This window comes from Wyeomyia smithii, chromosome 2 (assembly GCF_029784165.1).
Source record: "Wyeomyia smithii strain HCP4-BCI-WySm-NY-G18 chromosome 2, ASM2978416v1, whole genome shotgun sequence".
Lineage (NCBI taxonomy): Eukaryota > Metazoa > Arthropoda > Insecta > Diptera > Culicidae > Wyeomyia > Wyeomyia smithii.
The window spans coordinates 167,371,295-167,393,005 of record NC_073695.1 but is presented as its reverse complement, the minus strand read 5'-3'; the positions used below and the strand labels follow the sequence as shown (position 1 = coordinate 167,393,005).

The 21,711-nt window shown below is 37.1% G+C and overlaps 1 protein-coding gene across 1 annotated transcript; it reads left to right on the top strand.

Annotated features, from left to right (window-relative positions):
* Positions 1–2,690: 2,690 nt before the first annotated feature.
* LOC129720191 (uncharacterized) lies at positions 2,691–20,018 on the top strand. Its single transcript, XM_055671637.1, has 10 exons — positions 2,691–3,114; positions 6,983–7,051; positions 7,197–7,322; positions 7,732–7,916; positions 9,348–9,508; positions 17,214–17,310; positions 17,368–17,700; positions 18,432–18,547; positions 18,997–19,121; positions 19,565–20,018. The coding sequence occupies exons 1-8, from the start codon at positions 2,691–2,693 to the stop codon at positions 18,522–18,524; spliced, it is 1,488 nt and encodes a 495-aa protein (XP_055527612.1). The 3' UTR covers positions 18,525–18,547; positions 18,997–19,121; positions 19,565–20,018.
* The last annotated feature ends 1,693 nt before the right edge of the window (positions 20,019–21,711 follow it).

The window sequence follows — 21,711 nt, the reverse complement described above, 5'->3', positions numbered from 1 at the left end:
AATTATAATTCCTTGCGCTCATAGTACATGAAAATTATCTCAATTTTCGCTGATTCTGTCGAAATATGTTTACATTCCTACTATTTATGCATTTCTTGCTAAGTTACCAGTGTTTTTGTGCCAAATTATGAGTTCAAAAGGAAGTAGATTTTCAGCGATAGAGGAAGCTCTTATATTTTCGTTTCCACTAACATAAACTGTTCACGTGGAATGGCAATGGTTCCCAAAATGCTTCTTATATTCAATAACTTATTTCAGTGTAAGTACATGAAATATTATCTTCCTCTAAACAGTTAAAACTGCAGTTATGTCTGTCTGTCTGATCCATATTGACTTGAGACTACTGAATCAATCGGTATGAAAAATTGTATGTAGCAGTTTTTAAGGCCGGGAAAGGTAATTGGGATAATTCGTCTCTCCTTTCTTTAATGGAAGGGAGGGCAAGGGCTGACATACAACAAATGAAACATAAATTTATGCACAACTCGAAAGCTAATCAAGCAATTGGAACCAAATTTGTCATGTGAAGGTTAAGGGGGTAAGCAATATTTTCCCCTATCACATGGTATCCGCTATAGTGTGAACAAGACATTAGATATTGTTCGTTTTTCATATTCAGAAACAACCAGGAAAATCACATTCACAGGCGAAGGATTTATTTCAGGTTCAAGAGTAATGTGTTTATAACAATGTAATGCGTTTGTAACAATTAGTACATACACTTTATTTTGATTTCTTTTATTTTTCAAACCATCGTGTTGAAATCGCAAGAATGCAATTCTGCATGTTTGTACATGAAGGTTTTCGAGCACGGTAAGAGATTCTTAATACTAGTTTGATCTCATCGTTTATCAACGGGGAGTGAAGTTTATTTTTGCAAGCTTTGGATCTTGTAGCTTGATCATCATTTACATTTTTGTGAACATTTTTTATTGTATTGCGGATCTTCAAACAAAATGAAACAAACAATTTTGATCGACCATTTATAATTTAGCAGATACTTTGCACTTATGAATCTATAAGCAAAAAATATTCGAAGTATTAATATTTTTACTATGAGGCCTATTACAGAGGGCAGAGTTTTGGTATTAAAGATGGCGAGTCGGTTGGATTTTGGAAGAGTACTTTGCACTAACACAACATTTTTCTCGTCTTATCAGTGACTGGGGCGAGGCAAGTTGCTCGGCTCGTGTTCTGTAATAGGCTCCCATTAGTATTTAGTTTAATCACAAAAGTAATATTGATGATTAGAAATATTTTAAAACCAGAACGGGTGCAATTCAAGCATCCGGGGTGTAATTTAAGCATTCATACGCTTTTAAGCGGCGTCGTTGATCATTATCAAACGTTTTTTTTATTGGACAACTTGAACAACTGTACCGATCTTGTCAAGCTATTATTTAGCAATGGAGAAAAAGCTTCAAAGAAGCTAAAATAAAGTCCTGATAATCATTTTGAAACATCATTCTTGGTTTAATACTCTCGATGTACATTTACCTACTTAATAACTGTTGGCTCTCCACAAGAACTTACAGAACGATATTGCTTGTGCTGTCTCTGGTATTAATTACGTTTATACTTTCTTATTAAAAGGATTCCGATGCCATATGCCAAACTGCATGACAACACATGAGACACTGGATCAATTGAAGGCTCACTTCACCGAAGAACACCGTTTAAAATCAAATTCCAAAAACCAACCACCTTACAAATGCACCATATGTATCAGACCAGTACTATTTTCTGCGTTCGATGCACTCAAGAAGCATTACCAAAGATACCACAATCAAATAGCGGAAGCAGCCGGGACTGTTCGATTGAGCTCTGAAATGCCTTGCGCTGCGAACGAACTACCAGACACGACTATTGAAGCATCAAAAATAAAGAATCCTTTCTATTTTTCAATGCAAACTATTTCAATAGAACAAATTTCGTCGAACTGTGCTTCTATCGTCACAAGAATGAGAAGTGATGTTAAATTGCCGGAATCAAAAATCAAATGTTTCATAGATGCATCAACGAAATTGTATGAAAACATGCAGACCCACACTGTTAGCATCATTAGACAATTTTTGGAGAAGAAACGTATACCAGTTGATGATGCAGTTGATCTGATAAACGGCGTGTTCATACCAAATCCGTTCACAGACGTGAAGTCGCACGTTAGTAATCTGGCATTATTGGAGTTTAAAGCAGGATGTCCCCTACCAGTCGTAAAAACAATTAAACTTGGCAAAACGAAAACAATAGAACCCAGTCCAATTCAAAGAAGACAAGGCAAACTAAATTTGAACAAGCTTCGTTCCAAACAAACCACTCAAAAAGTACGATTTGTTCATGACTACGCACATTACATTCCTATAACGGACACTCTTCGTCTCATTATGAGTAATCCTGAGGCAAGGGTTACTCAAGAAGAGCCACGCAGTGATGGAACAATATGTTCATACAAAGACGGATCTCAGTTCCGATCTCATACTTATTTGCGAACATATCCTTATGCTTTAAGATTGTCTCTCCATTTGGACGACGTTGAACTACTGAATCCTTTGGGCTCACGAAAAGGAAAGAAGAAACTTACCGTGATTTCATTTAAAATACAAAATTTACCTTCAATACCTTTGCACTCAATGCATCGCTCTGTCGAATATATACCAATTTAATTGTGAATACGAAAAATCTGAAAAAGTATGGATTTAATTTGGTACTCTGGTACGCAACTAATAGAGGATTTAGTTGAGCTAGAATCCGACAAAGGAATTTTGATCAACACAGCACAGGGATATTTTACGATGCGAGCGGTATTAGTTGATATACTTGGTGATACTCTGGCGGTACATGATGTTTTGGGGATGCTCAGCCCTTCGGCTAAAATGTTCTGCCGAACATGCTACGCCAATCGTGATTCATTGAAAGCCGGTGAGCTTGGTGATAACTATCCAGCACGGACAGTAGCCAGTACTAAAAGCGACTTGGAAGCTCTTCAAGCAGGAAAAACAACACCTGGTCAAGTTGGGTTGGTGCGCGATTGTTCATTCCACAAGCTGAAATATTTTCACATGGCAAACAATTTGACGTTCGATCCCATGCATGACTTACTCGAAGGAGTAGCAGGTATGGTAATTAAACTACTTCTAAGGGATGCACTGAACAAAAAAAATATAACAATTGGAGAAATAAATAGAAGAATTAACGATTTTGATTATGGTGACGCCGAGAAAGGCAATAAACCATCAGCAAACTTTACGGTGGATATGTTAAAGAAAAAAACCAATTGCATAAGCCAATCAGCTGCGCAAACATGGTCATTATTGCGAGCCTTCCCTTTCCTGTTCAGTGATTGTTTTAATCAGGAGGATAACAGCGTAGAAATGCTTCATGCATTGCAGAAAATAACGTATTACTCATTCTCAAACAGTATGAACAGAGTCATGATAGACGATTTGCAACATGCCATAAACACATTTCATCGCGAGTTCTGCGCTCATTATCCTGATAACATAATTAACAAAATTCATCGTTTGAGTCACTATCCTGCTAAAGTTATGGAAAAGGGACCATTAGTTAATGACAGCTGTATGCTTTTCGAAAGTAAATTCAAAGTAGCGAAGGGGCAAGCGAAAAACTGTAACAACTTCAGAAATATTACATTTAGTTTAGCAAAAAGATTGAATTTGAAGCAAATTAATGACATAATCAACCATCATTATGACATCGAAAGAAAAACAGTTTTTAGTACTCGTACGGTAAACAAAAACACTCTAGAATACAAGTCTCTCTTGTTTGATTTACCAGAAGAAATAACCATGATTTTGCATTACTCATGTGATGAAACGAGTTTTGCTGCTGGACTTACTGTTAAATATCGAAAATGTGGATACACGTGCTACGGAATCATAATTACGATAGTTGATGTACTATCGGAATACGTTTTCATTATACAAGAATTGGAAATGATAGAGTTCTGCAGAAAAAAACCCGCCTATAAAACAACTATATCACAGCGCATTCATCGAACAACTGAATCGAACATTTCCAAGAGAAAAACCTATAGCTTATGGAAATGTAGCAGTTCTACCGATGAAACATATTACATAAGTTTAAAATACTTCGATGAATAACAGTAATCTCATACGATAGGACTGATTCATTGGTTGGAGAAAGATAGATGTCGGAAAAAGTTTGAAGATGTAATATTACGCAATTATCATTTTTAAGGTATTTTCATTTATATTTAATTTACGTTTTACTTGAACTATGATTTTTTTTATTTATTTGGCATTCCGTCAGCCTGGTTGACAGAGTTTCTCCAATTTACTCGGATATTGGCTGCCGCTCTCCAATTCCTGGGACACCTCGTACTCCCCGCCAGATCTTGCTCCGCCTGGTCTACCTATCATGCCCGCTACGCCCGTGGTCGTCGTCTCCCTACCGGATTCGAGGCAAACACCATCATCTCAGGGTAGTTGTCTGGCATTCTTGCAACATGCCCTGCCCAGGGTATCCGTCCGACTCTAGCCACCTTTTGAATACTGGGTGCGCCGTAGAATTGCGCGACCTCATAGTTCATCCTTCGCCTCCATAATTCGTTCTACTGCACGCCGTCAAAGATCGTCCTTAGTTCCCGTCGTTTTAAAAAATTCCGAGCACTTGCAGGTCCTCCTCGAGCATTGTCCACGTTTCATGCCCGTAGAGAACAACCGGTCTTATGAGCGTTTTGTACAGGTTACAATTCGTACGAGGGCTTAGTCTGTTCGACCGCAATTACTTGTGGAGCCAATAGTGGGCACGACTTTCGCTGATAATACGCCTTCGGATCTTACCGCTTGTTTCATTGTCCTCAGTTACCATCGACCCAAGATAAACAAACTCGTCGACTATCTCATCGCCGTCGATCGTAATGCTACTGCCTATGCGCTGTCGGTCGGCTTCGGTTTCGTCGGCTAGCATATATTTCGTTTTAGACGTATTTATCTGCAATCCAATCCTTCCTGCTTTCCGTTTTAGTCTGGTGTACTGTTCTGCCACCGCCGCAGTTGTTCTGTCGACATTGTCAATGTCATCAGTCATGTTGAATATCGTACCCCGCGTGTTGATGTCCGCTCGTTCCATTACATTATGTAACCGCAATGTTGAATAGCAGGCAGGAGAGACCATAACCCTGTCGAAGGCCGCTGCGGGTTTCAAATGGCCCGACAATCCACCTGAAATCCGTACACAGCACTGCGTCCCATGCACCGTAGCCTTTATCAGTCTAATCAGCTACCTCGGTAAGTCGTGTTCGTCCATGACATTCCATCGCTGTTTTGTTCGATAGTGTCATACGCGGCTTTTTGCCTGGGCGCCATTCAGGTGTTCGTCAATGTGCTGCCTTCACCTTTCCGTCACCTTACGATCGTCCGTCTGAATAATATCATCTTCATCCCGGCACATTTTATCTCGCGGCACAAAGCCTTTGCGGGTTGCATTAAGTTTCTGGTAGAACTTTCGCGTTTCCTGAGAATGATGCAGCTGTTCCAGCTCTGTATACTCCTCAACCAGGTGGCGCTTTTTCTCCCGGATGATTTAGGTTCGCTGCATCTTCTTCTGTATGACTTTCTAGATTCTGACGAGTGGCACTGCGCACCTTGGCAGCCCGCGCAGCGTTTTTCTCGTCCATCACCCTCCTACATCCATCGTCGAATCTCTTGTTTCGTTGGGCTCGTCCCACATGCCTAACGATGTTCCTCGCTACGCTGTTGATGGCTGTTTTGATGGTGTTCCAATAGTCCTTGAGAAAAGCTTCCTCCAGCTGATCCTCTTCCGGCAGCGCAGATTTGAGCAAATGCGCGTAGTTTTCGGCGACGTTAAAATTAAACTTTAAACTTTTTAAAATTATCCATGACATCGAGTAATAAGCAAAGCAAAGCCTTGGTGCTACATTCCGATTCGGAACTTGACCTTCTGTTTATTTATACACAGACTTCGCAGCCGACTATTTAGTGTACAGGACAATTGTGGGGCTAGCGCTACGATCCTACTGACACTAACAGTCTCTCCCGAGACGAGACTCGAACCTACGACGAATGGCATGTTAGGCCAGCATCGTACCTCGAGATCATCTGGGACATCTAGTTATATAGTATATAAAACCAAAAAAAAAATACATTCTGAATCTGCTTAGCTTTTCAATTTTATCACTCTTCGCAATACGCATATGGTACGCAGATACGTATTTCAACTCCGAATTGGAGTCTTCATCAGTGCTTAGATAGACTGTTAACTTGAAAGTGACAGAATTAAAAACGAAGAAGATTGAAAGTGTAAAGTGATTCCATCAAAAGCTTTAGTGAAATTTCAAGAAAATATTATGAAATTTGGCAATTCAGTCAAAATCAAAAAAACCAAACAAAAAATAATTTTATCTGCCATCACAATTAGCTGCACTGCAGCTTGTGAAAAATTTAATATATAGTCAAATATTCCAAATAATCTTTAAAAATTCTTCCCATCAAACAATATACACAACATTAATGAAAATATTAAAAATTAATTGGAATGTTGTCAACAAATACAGTTAACTAAATTAAATTAAATTAAGCTCTGTTTGGAGCGAAGGGAGAACTTCATACAAAATGTTCTTTTTTTCATGTGCGTAAAAAATGCAACCTGCAAAAATTTCACTTCACTTAGAACTGTAGACAAATTCGATCCAGCGAAATTAACGCATGCACACAATGAAAAAGGAACAGCTAGCGAAAACTCCAGCGCGTTGATGTTCTGTCAGTTCCGACCAATTTTCACTTCGCTCGAAGTGTAATTTTGCTTCGCATAACCGAAAACTTCGCTTGGAATTGTATTTTTCGGATGTCAGTTATGCTGGTAGCTAATCCTCTTATCCCCAAGACTTAAGCAGTGTTTTAACTTAGAATAGAATTCATCTATATGTCTTACGGCTTCAAGTATTACGAAGTGATTATTAAAAGCTGTTATCAATTTGCAGGAAAATTGGCTCGGTTATATGATAAACTCATGACAAAATTGGATCAAGATTCAAAAGATAAATTTGCAGGTAAGTAACTATTCTCTTATTACACATCATGGCAGAAGTTATTTCATGATGTTGCTGCACGATTTTCTTTTCATGAGCATAGGTTTATATTAGAGTAGGCGAACAGGTGAATATATCCTCTAATCGTTTTTCTCAATAATTCCAGTGAACCTAGCTACAGATTTAGGCATTGATTCAAGCCTGCGGTATTTGAAAACTCATAAATACATACATTACTCAGAAGTTAACTTTAATGGTAATGTTAACAAACTATGCAAAAAGGAAACAACAGGTTTATGTAATCCATGTGTTTCTAATGAATTCAGCGTTTCTGATTAATACAAACTTTGTAATATTTTATGCAGTGTACTAATCGTTTTTTTATAAGCAATAGAATGAGTAAAATAATTATTAACCCTCTGTAATTAACTTGAACTAACTGCCTACGGGGTAGCACTGTTATATCAATTATTTTCTGAATCTCAGATTTAGCCATTTCATCAACAATGATGTAATATTTGCGGATTCATCACAAGTACATTTTCCTTTAACAAGGCTTCGATTAGAATGAATTTACCTTTCGGTATTATCCAATAAACTGTTGATTTAGTTGGTGCCTCGTCATGCCTTTTGTTTTTTTTTTTCTACTTTATACATGTATATTAAAAATTAAATAATTTGCCTTCTCATAATTTTTACAGAGAACGGAGTTACCATGGAGAGCCTACTTTTAATGGTCGAGAACGATTTAAAAAGCATGGGAATCATTAAAAAAGGACCGACTGTTCTAATCCTGGATTTTATCAACACATCGAAGGCTTGTCTTGCTGAAGATGAAAATGTTCAAGAGTCTCTGGAACCAGACATCGCATCTACTACTTTGACGGTAATTATCCAATATACCGTTATAAACATTCGAAAAATCGAACTATCTTACAATCACGTAACTTTCTAACTTGCATTCCATATTGGTTTCAATGGCAAATTGTTGAATCTAGGCAGATTTGCGCGTAGAATATCTTGATTCATATGTTTTTTACGTAACATAACATGTACTAGGGTATCGGCTCTATTATCGTCAGGTTTAACCTATTATCGTCCGGGAGGTAAATGATGTCCTAGAGTCTTAATTTCTCGCATGATGGTTCTTTATAATGTAGAGCATCTTCCTGCAAAAGACTAGTTCTCTATGATTTCATTGACCCCCCGGACGATAATTGGACAAACCTGACGATAATAGAGCCGATATCCTACATAACATGTACTAGTTACAGGTACGTTCACATAGGAATTCTATGAATCCTCTGAAATGTATCTCGGACGTACTAACGTTTATAAGTTACACTGACATAACAGTGCTCATAAGCAACATCTCAACTGCTTATGATCGCATAACTGCAACATTCGACATTTTAAGGACTTCGTGTTTTCGTGAGGAAATATTTAAAATAGTATGTTCTTTCTACTTCTGCAAAAATATGCTCATGTTTGTTCGAAAAAAGCCGTAAACTAAGTTGTTTTGTCACAGCGTAAATAATTGCATAATTGTCACACTGCATCACTTTTCCAGTTTTTTTTATCAAAAGAGCTGCCATCTAAATCTATATCGGCGTTCTGGTGTTCAGCTCATACTCGTTAAATTCTAGAAAAACGTCATTTCCGCTATGATATTTTCCAAACCCAGTTTCAAAGCTTAGCGGCATAAAAGTATCGTTGTAAAAATTTCAACAAATTTAACTTTATAACCCTTTCCGACCCAGCCCACACAATTGTGTAGGTAAAAAATGACTGATAACAAAACCTAAATCGAAGCAAGTCCTATATAAAAACACTTGCTTGATCCGGTTTTTTATTTTTCGTAGCAGCTGCAATGTTGACACGGTGTGAAAAATAAAACAACGAATAGGACGTTCAAAAAGCGAGAGAGAAGGTTTTGTTTAAGTCACCTTCTACCCACGCATTTATATAGGTCCGGTCGGAAAGGGATAAGTGATGTTCAATATATGCATATATGTATACATATAAAATAGTGCTTTTTTCACTATCTAGTTGAACTAGTTGAGCTATCTATTTGCTATATTGGGAACAGTGCATTTATGGTCGGAACTGGTGTCTTCATAGTAAAAAAAACACCTTAATCTGGCGTTTTCTATAGAAGAAATGCTTTGGAACATCCATTCATTTTCTTTACTATTTGCATTCATCTAATTAGCCAAAAAAGGAAAACAATGCCTCAAATTCCGTAAAAAAAATCTTTCTGTGACGTACCTGAGCCACGAACAACATTTGAAATATTTATGTGCTTCATTCCATCTAGGATAATGAACTGGAATCAATCTTGGAGCAACATCCACGTTTTCATGGCATATACGTCAAAAAGTTGGCTCCCAATGGTACTCTGCAGCATGGAGAGTTACTACTTATGACAAGAATCTTGTGTGATCATTTCTACGGTCGGCGCATTTGGGAGGACCACAAGTAAGTGTTTCTCCTAAATTATACGTTTCTTCTTATTTTACATGTCTACACATATGTTAATCAGCTAAATCTAATTGAGATAGATAAAAATGGACTTCGCAAAAAATTGAATGAGGAGAGGACAACACCCTCTTAAAATTTAATGAAACTTTGTATGTGTATGAGAGAAGCTTTTTTCTCTAAACTGTCCATTTTAAATTGTTCAGAAGAGTGTTCAGGCACGTCTGTTCCTTTTAAAATAACTTTATGTTTTAAAAATCATTCTTCTCAGTGTTTTCTCAGATCTCATTATTATTTATTATCTTTTTTTTTTTTAAGGGGGGATTTGTTAGTAGCTTAGTTAGTTAGTAGCTTAGTTAGTAAATAATGAGTATGTGTGTCCAATCACAAATGGTGACTTCTCAACACTGTTAGAAATTTGTAAATTTAATTGTTAGGATTTGTTTGCTTTCGCAATTAGGACTTATCATTCGTAGGGATTTGAACCTACTTGTCAGAAAAGGGGAAGTAAACTTACAACTAACTTAATTGCTAACTTATTGGCTATAAAGAGAGCTTATCGTAGCAATTGAGGATTGCAACGATTTTTGTCGAAAATTGTTAATAATTTTATTTGACATAGCTTCTAATGGTTCAACACCAGTAAGTCTATGTAATTCGAGTGTACCAAACCAAGGAGGACGCTTCGAAATCATTTTCAGAATTTTATTCTGAATCCTTTGGAGCGTTTTCTTCCTTGTTGAACAGCAACTTGACCAGATTGGTACAGCATAAAGCATTGCTGGTCTAAAAATTTGTTTGTAAATCAAAAGTTTGTTCTTTAAACAAAGTTTAGAATTCCTGTTAATGAGAGGATATAAACATCTCGTATATTTGATGCACTTGGCTTGTATACTCTCAATGTGCTCTTTGAAAATAAGTTTTTTATCATAAATTAGTCCCAAGTACTTAACCTTGTCGGACCAACTTAAAATAACCCCATTCATCTTGACAACGTGATTATTGTTTGGCTTGAGGAAAGAAGCCCTAGGCTTATGCGGAAAAATTATCATTTGAGTTTTAGAAGCATTGGGAGAGATTTTCCACTTTTGCAAGTAGGAAGAAAAAATATCTAAACTTTTCTGCAATCGACTGCATATGACACGAAGACTTTTTCCTTTTACGGAAATGCTTGTGTCATCGCAGAACAATGACTTTGTGCATCCTGGAGGCAAATCAGGAAGATCTGAAGTGAATATGTTGTACAGGACTGGACCCAAGACTGAACCTTGAGGTACACCTGCTCTGACAGGAAATCTATCAGATTTTGAATTCTGATAGACAACCTGCAGAGTTCGATCAGTAAGATAATTTTTTAAAATTTTGATTAGGAAAATTGGAAAATTAAAAGTTTGCAATTTCGCAATCAAACCTTTATGCCAAACACTGTCGAATGCTTTTTCTATGTCTAAAAGAGCAGCTCCAGTGGAATAACCTTCAGATTTGTTAGCTCGTATCATATTAGTAACTCTGAGCAATTGATGAGTTGTGGAATGCCCATGGCGAAATCCAAACTGTTCATTTGCAAAAATTGAATTTTCGTTGATGTGTGACATCATTCTGTTAAGAATTATTCTCTCAAACAGTTTACTTATTGAAGAAAGCAAACTGATTGGTCGATAACTTGAAACTTCAGATGGGTTCTTATCCGGTTTTAAAATTGGAGTAATTTCTGCATTTTTCCATAATTTGGGAAAATATGCAATTTTGAAGCAGCAATTGAAAATTTTCACTAAAAATTCCATTGTGCTCTCAGGGAGATGTTAATAATTGATTTAATCTCATTCAAGTTAGTTTCAATTATTTCTGCAGGTAAAAAATTCTGGGAAGAAATTAAATCAAATTGACGTGTGACTTCATTTTCAATTGGACTCACAAAATTCAAATTTGAGTTATGAACACTCTCAAACTGCTGAGCAAGTCTTTGAGCCTTTTGTTCATTGGATACAAGAAAACGTTCACCATCTTTTAAAACTGGAATAGGCTTTGAAGGTTTCTTAAGAATCTTCGACAGCTTCCAAAATGGTTTTGAATATGGTTTCAATTTTTCAACTTTAGTCTCAAAATTTTGATTTCTCAGAAGAGTAAATCTATGTTCAATCTCTTTCTGTAAATCTTTATAAATAGTTTTAAAAACAGGGTCACGAGAACGTTGATATTGACGTCTGCGGACATTTTTCAAACGAATTAGAAGTTGAAGATTTTCGTCAATTATTGGTGAATCAAATTTCACTTGAGCCTTTGGAACAGAATAATTCCTGGCATCAACAATTGTACATTTTAATGCTTCCTTTGCAATGCTTGGTTTTGCAAATCAAGCTCATTATTGAAATTTCTCTCAATATGAGTTTTGTATCTTTCCCAATTAGCCTTGTTATAATTAAAAACAGAGCTCATAGGGTTTAAAACTGATTCATGTGATAAAGAAAAAGTTATTGGAAGATGGTCAGAATCAAAGTCAGCATGTGTGATCAAATCACTACATACATGGCTTTGATCTGTTAGCACCAAATCAATTGTTGAAGGGTTTCTTACAGAAGAAAAGCATGTAGGACTATTCGGAGACAAAATAGAATAGTATCCTGAAGAACAATCATTGAATAAAATTTTGCCATTGGAATTACTTCGAGAATTATTCCATGAACGATGTTTAGCGTTAAAATCGCCGATTATGAAAAATTTCGAACGATTTCTGGTGAGTTTTTGTAAATCACCTTTAAAATAATTTTTGAGCTCGCGTGTGCATTGAAATGGTAAATATGCTGCGGCAATAAATAAAATCCCAAGTTCAGTTTGAACTTCAATTCCCAAAGTTTCAATAACTTTCGTCTCCAGATGGGGAAGAGCACGATGTTTGATTCGGCGATGAATAACAATTGCAACTCCACCGCCGGAACCCTGAATCCTATCATATCTATGAACCACGTAATTGGGATCATATTTTAATTTAATGTTAGGTTTCAAAAATGTTTCAGTAATAATTGCAATATGCACATTATTTACTGTTAAAAAATTAAAAAGCTCATTCTCATTGGCCTTCAATGAGCGAGCATTCCAATTTAATATTTTAATTGTTTTATTTAAAATCATTGCTAAATTTCAAATTAGAAACAATTTTAATAGTAAAATTTGTGCCTATTTGAATGGCCTCAAACATTGATTTTGCCTGCAACATGGCGTTCATAAGATCGAACATTGCCTGTTGCAAAAAAGAAAGTTTACCTGCCGTAATAGGCCCCAGGCAGTTGACATTAGAAAAAATATTTTCGGCAGCAATATTAGCTGGAATAATAGGTGTACAATTATTTTCTAGCGTGTTTTGCTTACCCATATTAACGGTCATTTTCGAACCACCAACACTAGGCGGTATAATGTTCGAACTACCTGTAACCTGTGCATAAGTTAAACGGGTATGCAAAGGAGTAGGTAAACTATGCGTCACTGGTACGCTTGGAGAATTTTGTTTTGGAGTTGGTTTTAATTGAGAAATTGAATTTTGTTTACCTTGCCTTGCCTTAACAATTGCTAAACGGACTGGGCATTGATAAAAATTTGACATATGGTTGCCGTTACAATTCGCACAGCGAAAATGTTTACTCTCTTTCACAGGACATGTGTCCTTTTTGTGAGAAGAGTCTCCACAATTAAGACATTTTTGGTCCATGTTACAGAATTTGGAACCATGGCCATAACGTTGGCAAGTACGGCATTGGGTGATATGCTTTTCACCTCCGCCATACTTCCTATAAATTTCCCACTTTACACGCACATTATACAAAGCATGTGCTTTTTCAAAAAATTTTAAGTTGTTAACCTCATTGCGGTTAAAATGAATTAAATAATTAACAAGGGAAATTCCAGTTCTCTGACTGTTTTTGCCTCGTGATTTTTGTTTCATGAATTACTTGGGTAGGGGCTATGCCAAGTAATTCTGTTAAAGTAAGTTTGATCTCATCAACGGTTTGATCGTTGGTGAGACCTTTCAAGACAACCTTGAACGGCTTGGCGTTCTTGGTGTCATATGTAAAAAATTTGTACATCTTGTCAGTTAAATACTGAACAAGACGATCACGACCCTTTACTGAGTCGGCTAATAAGCGGCATTCACATCTACGGCCAATTTGATAGGTAACTTTAACGTCAGAAACAAACGTTGAAAGTTCCTTTTTGAATATATTAAATTCAGAAGAAATAGTTACCACAATAGGTGGAACTTTCTCCTTTTTTAAAGATTTTATATTTTGTATAGTTTCATTATTAATAACTTCCATTTCACCAGCTTCTTGCTCAGGCAAAATATCAAAAGGATTGTCACTACAGACACTCGAAGTGTCAGAAAGAGATGCCTCTCTTTTCCTCCCCGCAGCGATGCGAGGTTTCTTTTTCCGTCCAGCCATTTCAGGTGATACGAAAAAAGTTAAAACAAATGTTAAATTCAAAAGTAGGTAGTCTTGAGAAAGACTGATGGGAAATAACTTTCAGGTAGTCTTTAAAAGACACACTGACAAAACACAAACTTTGAAGCTATAGGCAGTCAAAGACCAGTCCACAAGCAACCGAAAAAACGTCTGATCTGTACGACAGTTCAAGACGCACTATTATTTATTATCGATTTATGAAAAACTTCAGCCTTATATTCTTCTAGTTATTTTTTTTTAATTAAGTATGCAATGTTGCTTAGTTTATTAAAGTTACACACTTGACAACACACTTACAAAGTTTCATTAAATTTTGAGAGAGTGCTGCCAACATCTGGGTAGGCTGGTGTGAAATCCATCTTAGTATGTTTTTCTGAATGTTTGATCTTATTGAAGGTGAAATGGCTTGGCAAATGGCTTCGGGGCACCACTTTGAATTTTTAAAGGCACAAGGCTCGATAATAGTTAATGCGTCACCTATGAAAACGGTATTTTATGTTTGCTGTGGTGAAGCAAACACAAAATAGCGTTTGTGGCTTCAATGCAGTCTTCCATTATGTTCACGAGTTTTAAAATCTGGTTCAACATGTGCAAAGGGCCCAATTACTAAGATGTAAACATTGAGTAAATCGCAAATGCCTAACTATAGAAGGTATAGGATTAAAATCGACGTAACATTTTTGAAACACCGAACATTTTTTGCAGTGAGAGCTGTCGAAATCTTTTTGTCTACGGCATTCTGCAATCTTCTGAAAGCTCTTCTAGCACATAAACAATAGCTTGCATTTCCAAACACAACCCGTTTTCGAAAACGAAATACATGTAACGGCACTCCGCGCGCCTTTCAGATTTTTACTTCTACAGGGTTCCGTCACATTAGGTCGCATACCTATAACCCTAGATGCCGGTTCACTACCGGATTCCTTCTATGTTGACACAGCCTTCAGCTGTTCACAGAAGTAGGCCAAAACTTGCTTACACTTGGAGTCAAGTCTTCCGCTTGGCTGAGGTGACGAGACGGCAAAGCCACCTGTAAGCAGAGTTTGAATAAACACCTGACTCGATTCGCCGGTAACTCATCGCCGCGTGCGCGGGGGTGAGTTACCGGTGTTGTTTGTCAACAAGTCAAGAGCGGCGGAGCGCACGGCTCATCGATCTCAGAGATTAGGTTAGGTAATGTTCTAAAATAGAAATAGGCTTAGAGTAAAGCGACCAGATAGTTAGGGTTTAAGCGCGGGACACCAATTCAATTTTAAGACGAGGGAGGGAGGGTTGTGTGGTTTGGTTTTAATACTTTTCTTCGAAATGATCAAAAATTACACGTGCATAGTAGGGTGGCAATGAATGACTTTTTTTTTATTCTCGCTTATTTTCCGTCGGTCTAGTTCCACCACTGTTGTGGCCAATCACCGACGCCCAGGGAGGCGGCGACTCCACACCCAGGACCCTAACTCACGACCCGCTTATTAACGGACCGGCGCCAACGTCTTTACTTCCTCATGCGATGGAAGGCGTGATCCCAGAGATTTTTCGCCTCAGAAAATCTCCCGGTGTCGGCTAGGATTGAATCTAGACCAGTTGGGTTGGTTGTGAGTGGATCACGCCACCTCACAACCATCGACACCTATGTCGGCGGTGGGATTCGAACCCAGGCGTCGAGCGTGGTTGGCGGAGACGTTACCAACCACACTAGGCCCCCGCTCTCAATGAATGACTTGTATGGGAAAAAATTGACGCTTGAATTTCGTTTTGCAGTAAGGTTCAAAAGTTTCGTATTCTTGCACAATGTTCTCATACAAAAGCTCAACTCAATTGGACTTCGAAAAGTTATGCCTCAAAACAGTCCAAGTTTCCCTATTTTGACTGATGAAGTTTATGAAATGTTCATTTCGATATCGAACTGGAGCTGGGACAGTTGTCGGTATGGATTTTTTAAATGTCAAATGCTTTAAAAATGCATAAAACGTCAAGATCTGGTGTTATCTAAAAATCGACTTTCTGGGTTTTATTTTGAGGAAATTTTTGGGCTGGAAAACCCCCCGTTAGCCCTGCTCAAGAATTCCTAAGTCCCAGGAAGTCGTTTTATCGGGATAACACCATATCCCGACGTTTCATGCATTTTTTTAAGACATTGGGCCCTAAAAAATTCGATGCCGATAACCGTTTCAGTGAAAATATGTGACATCTGGTGGTCCATTTTTTTTTTAAACCGCGGGACTTTGCAAAGGCGCGCATTACATTTACAATGAACGCGGGACATTTTGTTAAAACGCGGGACTGTTCCGCGAAAAGCGGGACGTCTGGTCACTAACCGAGAGAGGCCATTAGGGTAACAGACAAAGGCAGTGGTTTCGCGAGGGGAAAGTGTCTCTCGCGGAATACTTTTTAGAGCTGGCAGTAAGTTCTAAAGTAAAATAGAATTCAATTGTTAATTAAAGCGGATTTCGCGCGGTCATACTCATAGACGGCGCGCACAGGACTTTAGTGGTTTTTTCCGCACAAATTGTCACAAGTCTTGGTAGAGTCCTACAGAGGATACATTATTTCCGCGTGCCTTTCAGCAGTTAAAGTTACAAGATACTCTTGTTTTCGAAGCTGGTAAGTGCAGCAATTTTTTTCTTGCAAATATGACATGGACATGCACACATGGACAAGCAACTTTTTTACTTGTACTAAAAAACAAATCCTTTAAAGTAGAAGATAATAATCCAGAGCGCAGTTACCATCATATGAAATGCTGTTACCACAGTATGTGTCGTAAATAAATAAAATTCGCCACAAACATTTTATTTTTCAAATATTTTTTTATAAATATAACTCACATTTTTGTTCGTTTTTCTTAGACTGGAGGAAGGGTAAACCTACGTTTTTTCAGGGGGGTTGAGATTTTGTGACCAAATACTACGAAGAGAAAAAGGACAAGGTGGGATTGTGAAAATCATGATAAAATGCCTACCAGAACAGTGTGATCGTGATCAAATTTACCTCTGCGAATATAAATTTCAATCAAATAATAAGAACAATTTGTTTTGGCAATTGAGCCTTTTTTACATGTTTTGGCAGGCATCTAGTATTTACCATCGATTGTGACTTCAAATTACATAAACAACACTCGTTTTCCGACGCAAAACGCGAAAATTTTGTCGATAAAACTTGACACAAAACGTCTGGAATAACGAAACTGAAAAAAAATGAATTATGACGAAGTTTTGTGAGAGTAACTAAACAATGTTTGCTATCATTTTCAGCTACCCAACACATTTTGAAAAAAAGATGCTTGCTGAGCGAATCGTCAGGGCATATCCCCAGTTAGGCAAACCTGTTTCCTGTGGAGCACCTCTCGAGGTAATGAAATAAAATCAAATCTGCCGGAAAAACACTTGAAAATATTTTTTTTTCCAGTCGGTGTTTTTTTATAAGAACAATGGTAAAGCTAAAGGACCACATAGTGGATATATTGAACAACGCGTGTCCAATATGCGCAAAGAAGTACCTTTGGATAAGAGAAAATTCCGACGAACAAAAAACATGCCAAATTTGGAATTTGTTACAGAGCAAATGACTGCAAGTGCAGAAATGCTAACAGCTTTGGAAGCAACGGCCCAGAACTGCCTCGAAATTTCGACGATTATGAAACAGTGCTTCTCGATTCATAAAAACATGATAACGCAGGGAAAAAATGTTCATCAGATTTACAGTTATTTCCCTCATCTAAAGTCATATCAGGGTCTTTTGGTAAGTTGAATTTTTGATGCTATTCAAGCTTGTTTAACGTTCAATATATACGAAGTGATTTATAGGAAATTGCGTCTAAATTGTATATGTTGAGGTAACAATGTTTTAGACCAACGTGAGGTTTTTTCATTGTCCTTCGATTTTTAAACGAAATATAAAAATCGCTACAATGACAGTTGGTATATAGGCGAACTATCATTGTAGCGATTTCGAGCAGTTTTAATTCGTGATTTAAAAATTGAATGACAACGATAGAAAATTTCTGAAAATCACGTTTTGCTTAGAAAATGCAGCTTTTTCAGATGACATTAAAAAACTGCTGAACAACCCAATTGGGTCCTAAAGCTATACCGGTTTTTATATAGGTATCATTTGAAAAAGCCGCGTTTCGTGAGCAAAACGTGATTTTCAAAAAACGTTTGACGTTTTCTTTCGATTTTAAAATGAAGATAAAAAAACTGCTCGAATGGTCTTAGATGACGTTTCGCCCATGTACGGTATATGAGAGAGCTGTCATTTAAGGCATTCGAGCAGATTTTTATCCTTCACTTAAAAATCAAAAGAAAATGATAAACATTTTTTAAAAATCACGTTTTGCTCAGAAAATTTCACCCTTCCAGCTGATATATAAAAATCAGAAAACCGTTTGAAACTTTAGGACCCCATTGAGCAAAATTATTTTACCTTTCCGTTGATTGAATTCTTTCTGACGTTTTTGTTTTATAATCTAGGTGCAACAAGCGTTTGGAAGGTTGTTGGAAAATCCCGTGCCAGAAGGAATTTTGAAAAAAAATACTGTCTCAAGCCCTATTGCTACAACGTGAGGCATTCAATGAAGTAAATGATGGTAAGTTCAGTTCCTTTGAAAACATACCCCTTCGTTTTTTCAAAATGTTTTTTTTTTGTCTAATTCTGTTGCAAGAACATTTCTTTCATCAATTTCAAATAGAAACAGGTTACTATAGGACATTTTTCTTAAAATTTAAGTCATCGATAATTGAAAAATCGCGAAACTTTTGCATGTAGAAACGATTTGGCTTCATTTGATAGCATTGATATTCAAAATTTTTCATTTAGTGAATGATGTTGAGGAAATGCAGACATAAAAAATTTCAATGTTTTTCAAAATTTGTTTTGATTAAATGACTTAAAATACTATTTTGAGTGAGATTTGATGAAACGTGGAAAAATGGTACAAAAAACGAAACAAAACATTTTATGGCTTCTGCTTTTACATTGTTCTTCAAATGTACATATTAAAATTTCGCATAGTAATTATGTTTTTTTCGATTCCAGTGTATATAAGAGGATGTTTAATTCTTATGAAGGAAATGGCGGTCCGCGGAGTTAATCGACCAATGGAAACGATGGATTTATCTCCTGAAGAAATCTATGCGTCTCCGCTAATAAAGTGGATTAGAGTAAGTTATTTTGTTTTCTCACCTCTAAAGCTATCCGATAAGCCGGGGAGAGATGGTTCCGGTGGGGAGAGAGATTGTTTTATAGAAACCCATTACCTGTCAACCATCTCGTGGCAGTGAGAAGACCAATCGTTCTTGGTTAGGTATATGAGAATATTTGACCAAGATTTTTTGATCATCTGCACCATATGGGATGGCTGAAAAGTCACAGGTTGGATGATACATTATCACTTTTCATTGGCACAATCTCATTCCGGCTTACAGTACAAAGTTAAATTAAAAACCAACGAAAAACATTGAACGAAGAAAAAGGTTTCCATTAATTTCTACAAGAAAACGATATTTTTAGAGTTTACTGGAAACCTTTCTCTTTCTACAATATTTGACTTGTGCTTTAACCCTTACTATGTGTAAAAATTTATTTTTCATTTTATTTATTTTAGATTGAAGATGCTACTGATTACTTCGACCGTGAGAACCCTACAGCTCACATTATTTGTTTCGGCTCAGCGTTTCAAAGTGGCCATTTTATGATTGTGCTAGGCAGGAATTGTAGTATCAATATGGGAGCGAACGCTTTACAAACATTAGATGTTTTTTTAAGACTTTTATTGTGTTCAACATTAACATCCCTGCCTTGCTTAGACCATTGTATGATTTTTTGTCCATAAAATTGTTCAAAACACTAACGCATAGCTCTCGTCGCTCGGTAAATGAGTTGGTGAATCAGTTCGTTGGTACAGATATCGCTGAGCAAGCCCAGGGAAATAATAATTGTTATATCTTAAAAAAAATGAATCTGTAAAAAATATGATTTAAACAACTAAAACTAAATATCTGTTGTTTATTACAAAAACTAAAAATACAAACAGAGTTTCAAATATGATTGTTTAATAATATAGTTGAATATAAGAAAATCAGCCATCAAAATTAATATTGTGCAACTTTATTTTGATTACCCATTTTTAAGAACGATCACGAAAACCTAATTTTGTAGAAAAAAAAACCTTCACGTGAGTCATAAGTATGAAACTCAATTTTGTGAGAAAATTACCCATTTTCGAGAACCATCTGTAGAACTTCTTTTAGGTAATGCTTACCTATTTTTAAGTTCACACCACTTTACTCAATTCTTGAGTTTCAGCACTTTACCCAATTTTGATGGGATGAGCTTTTGCTCGAGATGGGTACTATGTTACCCAAAAAAAAGTTGTCAGTCTTAGTGTGTAGGTCTACTAGATCATGATTCTCAAAGCAGTTTTCAAGTCAAATCGCGACAAATCGACTCTAGTGCTTGGGATCTTTTGTGCAACATGATCTGCCTCGAATACAATGGGCACACTAGCGACATTACTCATCTACGGACTAAATAATCTAATGACTAAAGTCTAAATATTCAATGTCAAATATTGTATTAAATTCTTACAAATTGAAATAATTTACTTAGGAAACATTCATAAATACGTAAATACAGGGGAGGTACATAGCGAAGTGTTACACTGCGTGAGGCCACCATGCAAAATTGCGTTACGTCGGGGTGAAGGGGTATTGAGAATTGTCAAATTCCGCGTTACTTAATATACGAGTATTCCCTTATCGGCTGTGATTTGCGGTATCCAGCATACACAATCACTATCGGCGCGGCGTGGCGGCGCACAGGACTACATTAGCTATCGTCAAGAGTAGTGGTATATCCGAGAAAAACTACCGAGTTACGCCACACCAAACATACCTATGAATTCATTTGTAATCGTACAAAAAGCACTTCAAATTCAATATAAAACATTTAGAATTCTATTCTCTGAGTTACCTCACTCACCGGAGGTATTATCAATCATTTGGGCGGCGGCCATTTAAATGGAATAATTAGGATCGCAAGACTATGATAATGACAAATTTCATTTGGTGAGATGACTATATAAAGATTAAACGTTACAGAGCAGACTAGGCAAATTTCAGAGCAAGACGGCGCGAATTCCTTGACAACTCTGTAATGTGTAACCTTCCTAGGTAGGAGGGAGAATTGGCCCTGACGACTCTGTTAACATTAGTTCGGTTTTTGCTTGCGAGAGTGAAGGAAGGATTTTTTTTTTGCTTGCGTTTTCACACATAAATTGACAATAGCTTATGAGGATTCGCGTAGGTGCGAATTATTGAAAAACAAGCCCAGGTCTACTCCCCCTCTCTCCCATCTTGATCAACACGCTGGCCAAGTTCTGTTAACAACACCAACTGAAAAAGCTAATGCACTTGGTCAGTATTTTGTAAATTCGCATAACCTTGGTCGTTCCCTGGTGAGTCCCTTTGAACCTGATGTGGCCGCTGCAATGTATAGAATCTCTGTCACTACTCTAGACGTCCCTGATGAATCAAAATTTTTTCTGATGAGGTAATGGCAACCATTGAATAAAAATATAAAAGCCGCGGGTGTCGATGGTGTATGAAGGCCGCGGGTGTCGATGGTGTAGTCAATCTCGAGTTGAAAAATTTGAGCATTGACTTCTTCCATCACCTCGCAAAGATCTTTAACAAGTGTTTGGAACTGAGCTACTTCCCTTCCCGTTGGAAACTTGCTAAAGTTACCCCCATC

Bases quoted from the DNA above. Each gene is read 5' to 3' on its own strand.
- LOC129720191 (XM_055671637.1), top strand. From the start codon at position 2,691: ATGGATTTAATTTGGTACTCTGGTACGCAACTAATAGAGGATTTAGTT. The intron at 7,323-7,731 runs GTTTATGTAATC...TAATTTTTACAG, and splicing joins ATGCAAAAAGGAAACAACAG to AGAACGGAGTTACCATGGAG. The intron at 7,917-9,347 runs GTAATTATCCAA...CATTCCATCTAG, and splicing joins TCGCATCTACTACTTTGACG to GATAATGAACTGGAATCAAT.